The following is a 17,717-nucleotide window of genomic DNA, read 5'->3' on the forward strand; positions in this document are numbered from 1 at the left end:
GAATGAGTAAGGTCATCATGACAGTCTCATGATCATGTCATCGCACAATATCAGTCACCGCTTTACACTGCCTCTGTGATCGGCCCACCATTCACGGAGGCTGTGCAAACCAGATGACGTGCTAAACGTTCGGAATGCCTCCTGTCACAGAACCAGTGCAAAGCTACTTTAGGTGCAGAAAACATTCGCAGCGGGGTGGGAAGAATCGATTAATTAACGAAAATTTAGGGGTTGGAGGATGCGCCTCCAAAATGAATCCAAGAACCCACCATTTTATCGGTGGCAGAATAACATTTTAATACGTGTAATTTATTGGGACATCCACTTCTCGACAGGCAGAGGTGTTACATGTTCTCAATGGCGAGACTGAACAAAGATGGCTTTCGTCTTCAAGTCGTTGTGAGTGAATGCATAAGAAACTATGCAATTTCTTTATTGAATTCTTACGTAGTGCTTATATTGCTGTTTACTGCCTAGTTATGTTCAACCGGATCTGCTTTTTTGTTCATCATAAACCTAGATGCCTCAACTATTTTGGCTTTTCGCATCTTTTTTGTTGTTGTTTCCCTGTGTCAAGGCAAGTAGTGCTAGTTCTAGTTTCATTATTATCTATATAAAAGTGACACTCGCCGTAAGTTTCTCTCACATCGCCACCTGGTGTAAGGGCTGCTGCGGCCTTCTATATCTTTTGCACATTGAATGATAATTTAACCATTCCGTTTAATGTCACAGCCTCATTATTCACAGACCTTCACAGCATCGCTTATCAACGTTTTCTGGCTTAAACATACTGTGCCCATATATGTAGTGCTTATTAGCACCATAAGAATGTTCATGCTGTGGAATGTTTCCTTCTAAATATGCCTGTCGGCGAGTCCTTCAGATGTTTTTTCCCTGGTCTTTTTGGCAAAGGTGACAGGAATGCTTGTATGTTTTCGCAGCTTGGACAGTCATCTATTCAAATGACAAATTACTTATTTAGCATAATGATAAACTATAATGAAACAAGGGCTCACGAAAGCTCTAACAGTAAAATAGAATATTGTGCAAATTGTGTACACTAAAAGTCATTCTGTTATACGTGTCTTTCCATTGTTAACTAGTCACGACCTTTTGCGCAGTCAGCTCCAAAATTCTTGAGTTAATTTCTAACTCACAGGTGTGAAAACTGGGAACTGCACAGAGGCAGCATGTTTTAAGCTGTTTGAAAACAAATGCTGCATGCGAAGTGAAATGTGCAGAGTATTCTCGTTTTATGTAGTGCTACAGTGTGCCGTAATTATGCAATCTCAGCACCCGAGAACACTCACTTGATGCCCGCTCTATGGACATGCTTGTGGATAGTTTTTATTACTCTCAGCGTCCCAAGTGCAATGTTTCTCACACGCAGCATTTGAAACAGGCGTTTTTAATATTGAACTCTACACAGCATACTGGGGTTCAAACCCATTTATGAGGGTAGGATCGACTTATCACTAGTCTTCGTGTAGTCCATCAGTGAAGCGAGATTACTCAAAACATAAACTGACAATGTAATTTGTTGTAAAACGGCAACCACTCCTAGACAGCATACAAAATTGTTGCGGTGAAGAGAACCAGAAAGCTCGCTCAGATTGGAAGATGACAACGAGACTTATTGCCGCCTGGGCAACCTCTACGATCACTGTCAATACACCAGCTCTGCAATCGTGTGTCTAGTTTTTTGCCCCAACATTTGGTGGAAGTGCCGGGGGGGTATCAGGACGGAACTTCGCAACGAACGTCATTTGCCTGCTGCCACAATGGCACACCAACAGCCAATGTCTGAGCCAGCAATGATGGCAAACCAAGCGTCAACGGCCATGTCAGCGGTCTTCCTGGCTCATCTGCGGGACTCTGGGGCCTTTTGTGGCACGAATAAGACTGATGTCGAAGAGTGACTCAAACTGTACGAGAGAGTGAGTGACAGTTGTAGGTGGGACCCGACCTTCATGCTAGCAAAGCTGCTCTTCTATCTTAAGGGAACTGTGCGGCAATGGTACGAGACACATGAAGCTGACCTTACGAGCTGGGACATCTGTAAACAGAAAATGCGAGATCTGTCTGGCAGACTGGTCGGTCGTCAGCTGGCCGCAAAGAAAGAACTTGCGGGCTGCGCTCAGACGTCAACAGAGTCGTTCGTCGTCTAAATACAAGATGTACTATCTCTTCGTCATAAAGCTGATGACAGCATGACCGAGGCTGACAAGATTGGGCACATTTTAAAATGTAATGCCAATGATGCCAACCTCCTTATGTGCAGATATTGTACTGTGGTGGATGAAATCATTAGAGTGTTGGCACTTCGGACAGGCAAAAGGCCGTCGAGTTGCTCAAGGATACGACAGATTGCCAAATACCGCCACGACCTCGTCATGTAAAGATCCACCACGGCCTATCCATCCCACGGCAACTGAAGACATCATGTGCCTTATCCTCCTTGAGCTTGAGGTCATGTCTCCATCTCCACCTATTAGTTTCCACTTCAGGGATAACATGCCATTCATCTCCCTCATTCAAGCGGTCGTTCTGAAAGAAATCGCAAGTTTGGGCATGCCATCACTCTGCTCGGTCAGGCAAATGAACACTTATCGGGTGTCCTCAGCCCCTTGAAGCCAGATACAGAATTACTTTTTGCTCCGCCGCAATCCAGCCGAATGGCACACCCTACACGATCGTCCAATGTGCTTCAATTGTTCTCGTATTGGATTGCCCGTCACTGCCGCAGTCGCTCTATGCCACCTCCCCAATGGTCGTATCCTATCACAACCACCAGCTGCCGGATGGTCCTTCCTTCTCGCCCTACATGCCGAACCAGGGCACTATCACCGGCAATTTCCCGCTAGGATTCAGCTACTCTTCATCTCCGCAAGGTCGTCGAACATGTTCACCGCTCATGCATTGCTCTTCGTCCCCATCCACAACCTGCTGCTTCCCTTCGGGAAACTAGACGGCGCAGCTCCCGGAGGTGACATTGCAACTTCGACCCAGCCATCAAACCTTCTATCGACCCTGTTTACATGTAGAAACCTACTGGACGTTGAAGTGGATGGTGTTCATATCACATCTTTTGTGGACATGGGGGCATATTGGTTACGAGCGCTGCTCTTCGCTGAAGGCTATGAAAGGTTCTCACACTTGCCGCAATGAGTACAGTACGAGTCGCCGATGGTAGCACTGCACCTGTTGTCAGAATGTGCACAGCCTGTGTCACCGTCGGCAACCGCTATATAGTTTTATTTATTGTACTCGAATAGTGTCCTTACGACTTCAGTCTGGGCATAGACTTTCACAGCACGCAGCCCATATTGACTGCTCTGATGGAGTTGTATAGCTTGATCTTTCCTTCCCTGCCAATGCCGTAACTTGTGCACCATCCCGTTTATGTTCCGTGGAATTTGCTCGTCTGTCCCCGCAGGTTGCGACAGCTGTTATCTTGATGCACTCTCCTCCCGTCCCGGACAGCGACTGTGTCATGTTGCCGCTCGTTGACTTGGTTCTGACAAGAAATATTGCCCTGCCAAGCACCATAGTCCAAATACAAGAGAATCGGGCTTGCACTTTAGTTTTCAATTTAGATTTTTCTATGCAGGTGCTTCCCCAGGGCATTGCCAAGGCAAATCTCTCTCCTATGGAAGAATAAAACATTTCTTCTTTGCTCACTGCATCTCCCTCCGATAGCAGCACACCTTTGTCGCCGATTGCTTTGTCCTCGTTGACTGCAGACAACATTTGTAAGATGATTGCCCCTGACTGACCTTTCTGAGGAACACACAATAGCTCTTCGTCAACTGCTGTCATCTTACATAAATATCTTTTACTTGAATGAGCGGCCTCTGGGACAGACGTCTGTTGTCACCCATCGCATCAACACCGGTGACGCGAACCCCATTTGTAGGAGGCCATATCGCATCTGTGCTGCAGAAAGGACCCTCGTACAAAAAGAGGTTGACAAGATGATCGACAAGCACATCGGTGAACCATTGAGTAGCCTTTAGGCATCCTCAGTGCTCTTGGTAAAGAAAAAAGACAACTCGTACCACTTCTACATCGATTACCGTCACCTGAACCGGGCAACCAAAAAAAGATGTGTATTCACTGACCCACATAGATGACACGATTGTCTTCATGGATTGAACTGTTTTTCTTCAATCAATCTTCATTCAGGCTATTGGCAGATCAGCATTGATGAGATGGACCGCAAAAAAACTGCCTTCGTAATACCAGATGGCTTATACCAGTTCAAAGTCATGACTTCCGTCGTTCGCTGTTCCTGCGCCTCACTCTCTCCTTCCTGTCTCTCTATCTTTTTGCCTTTTAATCCTATTCTTTTTATTCCTCCTTCACCCCCACCCCTTGTGAGCTACTGTTGAAGTGTCCTCCCCCTGAGAGACAGTTATGGGGCTCATTTTTCTCTTCTTCTCATTTAAAATCACTTCCCCTCTTTTGGACTATGCGATGCTCCAGCTACATTCGAACGCATGATGGACTTCCTCTTGCGTGGCTTAAAATGGTCAATGTGCCTCTGTTATTTAGACGACGCGATCCTATTTTCGGTGACTTTTTAAAGCCACCTGCAGTGCCTCAGAACTATACTCTCAGTGTTTCGCTCTGCTGGCCTTCAGCTGAATTCCTCTGTCACCGTGAAATTACTGTGCTCAGACATCTCCTAAATGCTGCACAAATCCAACCTGACCCAAAAAAGGTTCGCGCTATGCGAAATTTTTCTCTCCCTTCATAGGCGAGAGATGTCTGCTGTTTTATGGGTTTATGCTCATACTTCCGTCGCTTCGTAAAGAAATTTGCCAACATCGCTCGTCCTTTGACCGACCTACTTAAGAAGGATACCTCTTTCTTCTGGGGACCGCATCAAGAGTGAGCATTCTCTACCCTTATTGAGTGGATTACATGTTTACCGATTCTCTTGCACTTCGACCCTTCCATGCTCACTGAAGTCCGCACTGACGCGAGCGGTCATGGTATCGGCGCTGTTCTCACTCAGCATCAACAGGGCCACGACTATGTCATCACCTATGCGAGTCGCCTTCTCTCCACGCCCGAATGCAATTACTGGATAACTGAGCGAGAATGCCTTGCTCTCGTTTTGCGGCTTGTTTGGTTGTTCTTTCCGTGTCATCTCTGATCACCATGTCCATTGTCGGCTCTCTTCTTTGAAGGACCCAACTGGACGACTTGCGTGTTGGGCATTGCGTCTACAAGAGTATGACTTCACAATAGTGCATAAATATTCTGGACGCATGCACAATAATGCTGACTGCCTTTCTCGCAATCCTGTGGATCAATCGAATGACACCGATAGCAACACGGACATCTCTAATCTTTCCACATTCGGCTTTCTCCACATAGGCAGCGAGCAACGACAAGACCCCGTTCTTAAAACCTTATGGACCGCCTAAACTACGCACCCACCTACTCTTCTCTCCGGATGTTCATATTGCATGACGGCATTTTGTACTGCCGCAACATTCAGTCTTATGGTCCTGAGTTATTAGTCATTCCCAAGCACATGAGGCTGGCCGTGCTCCAGGTATTTCACAGCGCTCCTACTGCTGGACATATGTGTGTCACTCGTGCTTACGACCGCGCAAAGCGCTGCTTCTTTTCGCCTGGTCTCTATCGCTTTGTGGGCCACTATGTCGCTTCTTGGGCCTGTGTCAGTGGGGGAAGACGCCTGCTTTGCCTCCTGCTGGTTTGCTTCAGCCAATAGGTGACAGGTAAAATAGGCAAACGCTGGGAACTGTAGGATACGACGGCTTCCGGTTCGACACACCACGCGGGTTAGCAGCGGCACGCATGCACTTTTGTATCCTTCCGTTGAAAAAAGCTCCTCTCTGTGCAATGTCAGTGCTTTAGTAGTTGTTCTTTTTTTTTGTTTGTTTCTGCTCGCCGTGACTGCGACAATGACCAGCTACGAAAGCCATGAACAGTAAGGAAACTTTTTATCGCACCAAAATGCTCTGCAATGCTTTTATGCTGCTCAGGGGTACTGTCAGTTTTGCTAGCAGATCAGTCGATACAGAAGGCAGTTTTCATTGTATGATACGTTACTTCAGATAAAAAAATCACAATTTTAAAGATCTCAGCGGATGGTAATCACTCTAGCAGTGTACTAAGAGTTCATTTCGGGATTGCTGCTTCAGCCGAAATTATCGGTCGATCGGCATGAAGCGCTGCATTTATCAAGCGCGTTGAGATATCTTTTTTGATAGCCTTCAGCGCACTATAAGAGGCATTTCTTTGTCGAAGCCGCACGCTTATTTGAACGCTGATCTTGGTGAAGCTGCTTGGCTCGGCGGCAAATAAACAATACAGTCAGACATAGACGGCGCCGAAGAATCGAATACCTGTGCTTGTTTAACTAACTTCTTGCTTTGTGTGTCGTCCTTATGCACAGTTTGACCAAGATAAACGCAAACGGACTCGTCCAGTGCTTCGTGTAAGCTTATTCTTGAGTGAAGTTTTCACTTTTTTTTGTCATACATATGGGCATGCAATGCTGGCGCTCATCTCATATGACAGGTAGATTTCGCCCACGTTCCCATAATATCTTTGCTAGGCGCACCTGCTTGACAATTTGTTTCGGGATATAATATTCGTATGAATTCATGCTTAAGCTTTTATTAGTGCAGAATATAAACGTGCTTGTGATAAAATGGTCTTCGCACACTCTGGATCCCAAGTTCGGTACTCAAAGGCTACTTGTCGCTGCGGCTCTCTTCACAGCTGCGGCCCACTTCATTTTTTCTTTCTTCGTTCTATGAGAATCGATACATGCGTTTGCCTTTCACGATCGGGTTGGAGCAGGCAATGGCTGAAAAACCGACCATGGTTTAGCAGGACAAAGATAAATGGGTGACCACGCGCGTGAATCCTGAATAATCTGAGGCTTACGGCGGTGCGGTTCACCGTCGCCTACTCTCCTCGAACCAGAAGCCGGCCACAGACGGTGCATCCCACAATCCCTCGCTCTTACTGGTCACCTATTGAGGTTCAAACAGAACTATTCCTTCTTGTGGGCCTCGACCGCCTTGGCCCATTCCGCATTTCTACCAAAAAGAACAAGTGGATCACCATCGCGACAGATTATGCCACAAAATACGCCATTGGACGTGCGATACTGACTAGCTGTGCTACAGATGTTGCGGACTTTATACTTCACGACATCATTCTGTACCACGGCGCCGCTCGGCAGTTACTAAAGGATGATAGTCATTGCTTTTTTTCGAAGGTCGTCGATGACCTGCTCTGCTCCTGTTCTAGTGAACACAAGATCGCTACCGCGTACCATCCTCAAATGAATGCGCTCACTGAGCGACTGAACCGCACTCTTAACTGACATGCTTGCCATGTACGTTTCCGACGATCACCATGACTGGGGTGCTGCTTTGCCATACATAACTTTTGCTTATAATTTGTCCCGTCGCGAAACCGCTGGTTTTTTTGCCATTTTACTATTTGTATGGCCGCGACCCTGTCTTGCCGTTCGACACGTAGCTACCATCTGGTGTCAAATTCTCAAAGACCGATTACGCTTGCGATGCAATCGCTTTGGCCACCCATGCCCAAGAGGTTGCTCATCAACGCCTCACAATATCGCAAGCTTCTCTAAAGCGACGCTACTATCGTCAGCACCGAGACACACAATTTCCTCCCGGTTCTCTTGTTCTCCTTTGGACGCCCTTATGCCGTGTCGGCTTGGCTGAAAAACTCCTCTATGGCTACTCTGGTCCGTACAAGATCTTATGCTAATTGTCTCACGTGACGTACGAGATTTCACCAGCCGACATCTTTTTGCTACCTCACGTCAACAGCGACGTTGTTCACGTCGCCAGGCTCAAGCCATACATCCCCGCCTCAACTGGTGCTCCATGATGTGCACTGGGACGGAGCTACGTCCGCTGGGAGGGTGATGTTGCGGTAAAGAGAACGAGGAAGCTCACTCAGATTGGAGGAAGACGACGGGGCTTTTCACCACTTGGGCAACCTCTGCGATCACTGTCGCTACACCAACTCTGCAATCATGGGTCTGGTTTCTTCCCGAAACCATGTCATGGGTCCATTGTGGGCAGCCATTACTTGAAGAAGTGCTGTAACAAGCACAAGAACCTTTATGAGCATGTATCTGTCTTTTATTCATAGTGGATGTTTACCCAGTTTTTCTCTATTTTTTTCTAACATTAAAAAAAAAGATCTCAGGTTACTTAAAAAAGCAAAGCAAACACTTCGTCTAGGTCAATCAGTCAGGCTGGGATCTGCGTCACTTTTGATCAGCTGCAATGGTGTTGTTTTCCAAGTTTCTGTATCAGAAACAGCGTTCTCGGCAGTTTTTTTTTTTTTTTGTAGCCATTTGTATTGCAAAAGCGACATTTAGCAGGTAGCATTATACCAGCCAGACTGCCTTTAAGTCAGCTTTTTGAGCTGTGCAAAACTTAATTACAGTTAGCCTTTAAAGTGGAGTTTGGCACAGCCTCATTGAAACTGGGCTCAGCATTATGTGTTTTCATGTCTACTTTGAATTGCAGTACTATTTTTTCTTATATGTGGGAAGTTTATTTTTGCGATTTATCTTTATTAAAGTGTTTATTCCTATGATACCCAGATGGAAGCTTCCAAGGCAGTGACGTTGACGACAGCTTGTCAGATTCTGACGATACTGGTTGCAAAGATATAGTGGAAAATGCAATGGATGAGGAGCATCAGCGATCTCCATCTGAGCAAGACGAGGAGGATGAAGGCGGGGGAGATCCCACAACAGCCATCTCCGACCAGACCAAGAGGTCAGTAATAATACACCCTTTGCTATCTCTACTTTGTTTCCAAAAGCTTGTTAAAGGTCCTTCATGGGAAAAGCTTTTGCAAACGGCTGTCAGTGTACAGGTAGTAAATACATATCAGCATATATTGATAAGGCGATTAGACCCTTAACTTTTCACTCAAGCTACCAATTCCTGCAGTGCATATTTCATGCTCCCGAACTGCTTCCCTGCGCAACACTGTGGTACCTCAACAGCCACTGAATCACTCATGAACACAACTCTGCCATAAAGCTTTTGCTGTCTCAACAGCAGTGTATGTTTTTAAGCCAACGTGATTTAACTATTGCAGTGTTTCCACGCACACAAAACCTTATTGTCTGTGGAAACAAAGCAAAGCACTCAATCAGAATGAACATTGGGCACCGAACCAGCATGGTTCATGTCCACGCGCATTGTCCTCCCACAGACGGAAATCTCATAAACGCTTGAGCATGCTTCCCCTGATAATAGTACTTTGATGCTGGCATACTGTACGAGTAACCACCCGTGCTGCCAGTGTGCAGGTGAACCAGCAACCGCCATTCACTTCTGTTCAGGCCGGTCTCCCGAAGGGGAGGCGGAGGCTTGCCGCTTTCCACCCATCTGTCAGAGTGGGCTGTTGGTAGGAGCAGCCGCAATCGTTGCCAGGAGTAATCTTACTGGGCTGCCGCCTTAGCAGCGGGGTCAGCCTCCTTGTTGACAGCTATCCTAACGTGGAATGGAAGCCAATGGAGCGACAGGCACACACCGCTATCTTGGATGGTGGTTAGTTTGGCGTGCAGCAATGCCATGGTGATGCCTGCTTGGTCTGTTTGGAAAAGCCTTTGTAGGGCTAGCCAAGAGTTGCAAAGGATCGCCACGAGCAGCTGCGGTGACGTGGCAGCGAGTTAGTGGGCTGCCAATGGAAGGTGCTGTTCGATGGTATGACACAGGCAGTCGTGGCCAAGTGGCGTGTGAACACCAATAGGTGCCCCGCAGCCTGTCATGAAGTTTTGCCATGGCTGATTTGTGTAGCTCACATGCCAGCGTGTACTTCTTGCTGAGGTTTTCGAGCCCTAAATGTGCAGCCGCAGCCACGTCTGTGTAGAGCACGCGAGCAGCCGGTTTTTGCCCGACGCCACGAAAGCTTGAGGCACTGTCGGGCTCTGAAGTAGAGCACTGCACGGGCCCGGGCCAGGCTGTCTGAAGCGTTTTTGGGCGGGCCCAGGCCTGGGCTTGAAGTGTGGGCCTGGGCTTCAAGCCACACGTGGTGCTATGAATGCAGCTGTATTGTGAGATAAGCTCGCTGCCAGCGAGCTTAAGCTCGTCTGCAAGCAAGCTAAGAAAAGCGAGGTTTGGAAATAATTTCTGCAAGTTGTCGAGGTACACACCTTATCAACAGTAGGACATGTGCAGTGCAAAAGATGCAAAGCTTTCTTCGCATATGATGGTAGGAAGACAGGAACGTCGCATCTGAGCCGCCACAAGTGCAAGGCTGTTGGTGACACCACTGGCATTTCTTCGTTTTTCTGTTAAGGGGAATCTGACGACTGCTTGCGTGAAGTGGTGCGCTAAAGATGTGCGGCCATTTGACGTTGTTTGCGATGATGGATTCCTAAATGTTGCCGATGAACTGATTGCTATCGGTGCCAAGTACAGGAGCATATCCGCGAGGACCGTGATTCCGCATCCTACGACAGTGTATCGCAGGGTGTATGAAGTTGCAAACGAACTCCGAAAAGTGGTGATGCCTGAGATTCAGTCGGCGATTAAGGAAGGTTGCTGCTTGATGACACTTGACATGTGGACCGACGATTACAAGACAATTGCCTATATCACTGCAACGGCTCATTACGTCAGTGTGAAATGGGAACTGAGGAGTCTTGTTCTGTTCACTAGTGACTATCCCTCCGAGAGAAAAATGGGAGAGAACATTCGTAAGGAGATTGCACGAAGGAGCGCTAACTTTGGGATTGATGAAGGCATGTTGAGCAATGAAGTGTTTGTGACAGACCAGGGTGCCAACATAATTAGCACGCTGCATCCATATGCGAGGATGAACTGCTGTGTGCACGTCCTGAACACCATTTTTCGGAACGCGTTTGATGACAGGTACCTCGCTCAGGAACTTCCCGACCTTTTGGAACAACTGCAAAAAGTGAAAGCTGTCGTGACTTTTTGTAAAATAGAGTGGACTGACAAGCCTGCTACCACACGGTGTGTGCCAGGAGATATGCACGCGGTGGAATTCAAAGCTTGCCATGATCAAGTCCGTGCTAAGTCAGTACGATGCGATAGAGAACCTCCAAGATTCAAGGGGAAATCTGCTCTTGAAAGACGTCAATTAGACTTTGTTGACGGAGGCCGCCGAATTCTCGGGGCCCTTCAAAGAGGCCAGCGAAACGCTTGAGCAGGATAAACTGGTAACGCTGCCCCTTGTACTGATGTACTACACAAAACTGAAGAAGCACCTTACTGCTGATTCAACAGACTCACGAGAAGTGTGCCAGCTCAAGTCGAGGACACTAGAATTCCTTCAAATAAAACTGCCCATAGAAGAGGTTCACAAAGTGGCAACGTTCTTGTGGCCACCTTTCCGTCATCTCCGCGCTCTTGATGAGCAGGAAAGGAAAAGTGTTCATGACAGAGTACGCGAACTGTTAATCGATGTACATCTGCGTTTGCCACAAGGAGGAACCAGCACGGATCATCCTGATTATGAACCCCCAGCGAAGCGTACGTCCCTTGACGAATTTAAGGAGTGGCGCGATGCTTCGGAAACTCAACCAGCCGACAGTGAGGTTGACAGTTACCTTTGGGACAGTGACTCATGTGAGTACATTGAAAAACTGCTTGAATGGTGGGAAGCCCATCGTAGGAAATACCGTGGGCTTTGACTTCTTGCAAAAAAAGCACTTTCCCATCCATGAGCGCCAGCAGCGAATGCAATTTTAGTGCTGCTGGGTACGTACTCCAAGACAGGAGGACCTGCTTGAAGCCGGAGAGAGTAGACAACTTGCTGTTTTTGTGCAAGAACATGCAGATTTTTGCCTTTTTCTAGTCTTTTTGTGTCATTGAGTGTTATTTTAAGCGTATTTTCTATCTTTATTTCACAAAAAGGGTGAAACATTTTATCTGAAATAGCATCAAGCATGGTGTGTAGCAGCTTAATTATATAATTATATTGTAAATGGCAATTGCGTTTCCGTGACGGCGTCAGAATACGAAAAATATATATTTCATCTGCTTTTGGTGGCTGATCTCAATATATAATGTTAAAGTTTTTTATCTTCCTGCAAGAAATTAATAATGATGATCCTCTTAAAAAATTATGTAAATAATGTTTATAATGTCAGTGTAGAAAATAGAATCAACAAAAATGTCCCGGGTTTGATTCTATCCGCTTTTTCATGTTAGTTGTATACTTTTCAATAAATTTTGTTGCTATGTTTTATTTTCCCTATACTGCTATTTTAATGAATTGCAATGTGACATATAGGCAACATTTCATCTATATTCCTTGCTCCTTAACCACGATATGATTATGAGGCACGCTGTAGTGGAGACCGGAATAATTCAGACCACCTGGAGTTCTTTAACGTGCACCTAAAGATAAGTACACGGGTGTTCTTGCCTTCGGCCCCGTCAAAATGCGGCCGCCGTGGTTGTGGTAATCGCACCCACGTCCTACTACTTAAGAGCAAGACAGTTTAACCACTGAGTTATCACTGCAGGCAAAGCAACATTTCAACGCATGTGCACACTGAATTTTCCCTTTGATTCCCCACTGCAAAGCGCAAAGCATCATTAATAGTCATAGTCAACAACTAATATTCTCTATTGGGCCCAGGCCGAGCCTAATCATCAGTTTAGCAAGTTTAGCAATGAACACCCGAGCCTGGGCCGGGCCCGGGCTTGGAACCTCAGGCTCGGGCTGGGGTCGGTCATGTACGGTCGGGCCCGGGCTGGGCTCGGGCTTCATAAAGCGGGCCTGGGCTGGGCGCGGGCCAAAAAATCAGGCCCGTGCAGTGCACTACTTTAAAGTGGTGTGTCAGGAACATGCATTGTCTACTTGTCAGGCTGTCCACTTCCGAGCCCGATACTCCCTCAAGGTTTCGTGCCGCAGAATAAAAACGGACGGCTCGCAAGCTCTACACAGACGTGGCCGTGGCTGTACGTCCAGAGGCTGTTGGTGTGGTGGAAGGGGCTGGATGGGGGACAAGGAGCCGCGAGCACCAGTTCTTCATACGGGGCGTAGATGTGTGTCAGGGAAGCTGGTTGGCTTTGCCACGGCCGCTCGATCTCCCCCTTTGGCACGGCCCGCCAAGTCATTTGCCAAACAAAATAGCGCACGTGATACGAAAAGTTGACTGACCAGCCATGATTGGAGGTGAAGGTGATGCACACAGGCGAAGTAATCGCACTTGCACCTTCTTGCACCACCTTCCGTCAAGGTGTTACTTCACTCATCCTCCCTATATTATGACAGTTGTATCCTGCCATCGTTCGGTCTTCGATGCCATTTTATTCTTCCAGACTGCTGTTATCAAGAAGCTACTAAGTCCACTCCTGGCAAACTGGGTCGAGTTTTTAGCAGTTGGCTAGAAAATATTGCCACGTTCCACTTCCCAAGTTTTCATTATCGTCCCAAAAACACCACACGATTCTCAGCGCAAACCGCGCCTGCAGTTTTCGAGAAGGTTCCGGACTGTAGTAGATCATTTCGATAAGATCACGCCTACTGTGCGAACGGTACAGATTGTTCTGGAACCTACGCCACCGCCAGCGATAACGCTAGAACATTCGACGGCAAGAGTATAAATGCCGACGCGCTTCGCCGCTTGTCAGTTGTTGAACGAAGGCCGACGCTCCGTTCGCCGCTATCAGTCCGAGACTGCTATCTGTGCAAGACTGCTGCTGTAATCGGACTTTCCGTTTACTGGGCACAGGTTCGCCCAAATAAACAGTTAAATCCCAACACGAAGTCTCCTGTCTTCGGCCACGTCACGACCCCGTGACATCTGGTGGAGGTGCTGCTTCGTTCATGTACCGGACGCGCCCGTCAAGCCGTGAACCCAGCCCACGTCGCGGAGAAGACACCGACGCCAACCAAGAGCAGCGAACAAGCCGCCGACAGCAAGGTCTCCCACCGGAGTACGGGCTTCTACAAGACAAGTCGCGGAAGACCAAGGCCATGACCTCTACTGCAGCGACTATGACAACCACAGCGTCCCAGCCCGCGATCGTCATTCATCAACCCAGGGAACCACCAACGTTTCATGGGTCATCGTTTGAAGACCCGGAAACCTGGCTGAAAACATACGACCGTGTGGCCGCCCTCAACCACTGGGACAACGAAGAAAAGCTCCGTCGTGTGTACTTCTACCTGGAAGACACCGCAAGGACCTGGCTAGAGAATCGGGAGTCCACTCTCCGAACGTGGGATGTCTTCTGTGGCGTATTTCTGCAAACGTTCGCGAGCGTCGCTCGCAAAGAGAGGGCCGCTGCTCTACTAGAGACCCAGGTTCAGCTACCAAATGAAAAGGTTGGAATTTTTACAGAGGAGATGACCCGCCTATTTCGTCACGCTGACCCAGACATGCCTGAGCAGAAGAAAGTTCGCTTCCTCATGCGAGGGGTCAAACAGGAGCTCTTCGCGGGACTGATGAGGAATCCACCGAATACCGTCCAAGAATTTGTATCCGAGGCGACCACCATCGAAAAAACCCTGGACATGCGCACCAGACAGTACAATCGTCGCCTGACTCCAGAATGCGCTGCTGCTCAAGCCAGTGACTCCGACAACCTGCGTGAAACGATCCGAGCGATCGTACGGGAAGAGCTGTGCAAACTGTTGCCTTCAGCGCAACCTCAAGTGGATTCGATCGCCGACATTGTGCGAGAAGAAGTTCGGCAATCGCTTCGAATTCCCCAAACACCGCTGCCCGAGCCAGAAACTATGAGCTACGCCGCTGCAGTGCGCCACAACGCTCCTCCCCGTGCACGCCGAAACGCCACCCCGTCGCACTTCCGTCGCCAGACACCACCGCCGCCACCACCCCCACCGACGACCTACCGTTTGCCAGCGGGCCAGCGCAGTGCGCCGAGGAAAACCGACGTTTGACGCACCCCTGACCACTGCCCACTGTGCCACCACTGCGGCGAGGCCGGGCACACTTACCGCCGTTGCCAGTACCGACAGATGGGACTTCGTGGCTTCGCCGTCGATGCACCACGTCCGTAGCCAGGGGAACGGCCACGTGACATCGCCGACTACCTAGCAGGAACTCAATGGACACCACGAAGTCCTTCCCGTTCGCCGTCGCCCAGCCGCCGCATGCCACCACACCCCCGGCAGTACGTCCGGACTCACACTGACACCAGAAAAGTGCAGATTTGCGTATGAGGAGCTCTTGTTTTTGGGGCACGTTATCAGCAAGTTTGGAGTTCGTCCCGATCCACGGAAAACAGCCGCCATCGCCGACTTCCCGCCACCCACTGACAAGAAGGCCGTGCGCCAATTTCTGGGCCTGTGCGCCTATTATAGGCGGTTCGTGAAAAACTTCGCCCGCATCGCCGATCCTCTCACTAACCTTACCAAGGCCGACGTGGAATTCAAGTGGGAAACGCCACAGGAACACGCTTTCCAGGAGCTTAAACATCGCCTCCAGACGTCTCCGTTACTTGCCCATTTTGACGAATTCGCCGAGACAGAAATACATACTGACGCAAGCAGCGTAGGTCTTGGCGCCGTTCTTGTGCAGAGGGCTGACGGACTTGAAAGGGTTATTAGTTACGGCCGATCGCTATCCAAAGCAGAAGCAAATTATTCCACAACAGAAAAGGAGTGCCTCGCCATCATCTGGGCTACGTCGAAATTTCGCCCCTACCTCTACGACAGGCCCTTCAAAGTTGTGAGCGACCACCACGCCTTGTGTTGGCTAGCCACCTTGAAGGACCCTTCAGGTCACCTCGCACGATGGAGCCTGAGACTTCAAGAATATGACATTACTGTCATTTACAAGTCCGGCAAAAAACACTCCGACGCCGACTGTCTCTCTCGTGCGCCTGTCGACCAACCGCTACCAGACGACCCGGATGACGACTACTTCTTGGGAGCGATAACTACAGACGACTTCGCTGAACGACAGCGGGCCGACCCGGAACTTAAGGCCCTAATGGAATACCTCGAAGGCAGGACCGCCGAAGTCTCGAAGGTATTCAAGCACGCACTTGCGTCGTTCTTCCTACGAAACAGTCTTCTACAAAAAAAAACTTTTCACTGCTTCGAGCCAAGTACCTCCTTGTGGTGCCTTCAGCTCTGCGACCAGAACTCCTGCAGGCCCTGCACGACGATCCGACGGCAGGGCACCTCGGTGTTTCTCGCACGCTCGCGAGGATACAAGAAAGGTACTACTGGCCACGTCTTACCACCGACGTCACTCGTTATGTGAGGACATGCTGAGACTGTCAGCGACGCAAGACACCGCCGACAAGGCCAGCGGGACTTCTGCAGCCAATTTATCCACCTTGCCGACCTTTCCAGCAGATTGGTATGGACCTACTGGGGCCGTTCCCGACGTCGGCTTTCGGAAACAAGTGGATCGTGGTAGCTACCGACTACCTCACCCGCTACGCTGAGACAAAAGCCCTGCCAAAAGGCAGTGCATCTGAGGTAGCTAAGTTCTTCGTCGAAAATATCGTCCTACGTCACGGCGCCCCGGAGGTCCTTATCACCGACAGAGGAACGGCATTCACTGCCGACTTAACTCAAGCGATCTTGGCATACAGCCAAACAAACCACCGCCGGACGACAGCGTACCACCCACAGACCAACGGCCTCACTGAGCGGCTTAACAAGACGATCGCCGACATGCTGTCAATGTACGTCGATGTCGAACACAAGACGTGGGACGCCATTCTTCCGTATGTGACCTTCGCATACAACACGGCGGTGCAGGAGACGACGCAGATATCTCCATACAAATTGGTCTACGGAAGGAACCCGGCAATGACGCTCGATGCCATGTTACCCAACGTCACCGAAGAAGAAAGCCTCGATGTGAGCGAGTACCTTCAACATGCGGAAGAAGCCCGACAACTTGCGCGTCTTCGTATCAAGAATCAACAGACGACAGACAGCCACCGTTACAACCTTCGACGACGCTTCGTGGAATACCAGCCCGATGAACGTGTTTGGGTGTGGACGCCGATACGCCGACGTGGACCAAGTGAAAAGCTTCTGCGACGCTACTTCGGACTGTACAGGGTGGTTCGACGTCTCGGCCCACTTGATTACGAGGTTGTCGCCGACGGCATCACGAACTCTCAACGACGCCGATCGCGACCTGAAGTCGTGCATGTCGCGCGTCTCCAGCCGTTTTATGCGCGTTAACAAACTGAAACAGTGTTTTTTTTTTATTATTGTTTCATCGTAATTTATTCATTGTACTTTCTTGCATTATTATTGTACCTTCATCTTTAGTTAAAGCATCGGGACGATGCCTTTTTTTTTTCAGAGGGGGGCAATGCCACGTTTCATTTCCCAAGTTTTCATTATTGTCCCAAAAACACCACACGATTCTCAGCGCAAACCGCGCCTGCAGTTTTCAAGAAGGTTCCGGACTGTAGTAGATCATTTCGATAAGATCACGCCCACTGTGCGAACGGTACAGATTGTTCTGGAACCTACGCCACCGCCAGCGATAACGCTAGAACATTCGACGGCAAGAGTATAAATGCCGACACGCTTCGCCGCTTGTCAGTTGCTGAACGAAGGCCGACGCTCCGTTCGCCGCTATCAGTCCGAGACTGCTATCTGTGCAAGACTGCTGCTGTAATCGGACTTTCCGTTTACTGGGCACAGGTTCACCCAAATAAACAGTTATATCCCAACACGAAGTC

The 17,717-nt window shown here is 48.9% G+C and overlaps 1 protein-coding gene across 3 annotated transcripts in view; it reads left to right on the forward strand.

Annotated features, from left to right (window-relative positions):
* The window catches only part of Aatf (Apoptosis antagonizing transcription factor), a 119,219-nt gene that overhangs the window by 22,567 nt on the left and 78,935 nt on the right, over nt 1–17,717 (forward strand). For all 3 annotated transcript variants that reach the window (XM_037419789.2, XM_037419773.2, XM_037419781.2), the window contains exon 3: nt 8,639–8,816. In XM_037419789.2, the coding sequence (XP_037275686.2) occupies nt 8,639–8,816 (178 nt within the window). The remainder of the gene's footprint in view (nt 1–8,638; nt 8,817–17,717) is intronic.

The sequence above is a fragment of the Rhipicephalus microplus genome, chromosome 3 (assembly GCF_043290135.1).
Source record: "Rhipicephalus microplus isolate Deutch F79 chromosome 3, USDA_Rmic, whole genome shotgun sequence".
In the NCBI taxonomy this organism is placed as follows: Eukaryota; Metazoa; Arthropoda; class Arachnida; order Ixodida; family Ixodidae; genus Rhipicephalus; species Rhipicephalus microplus.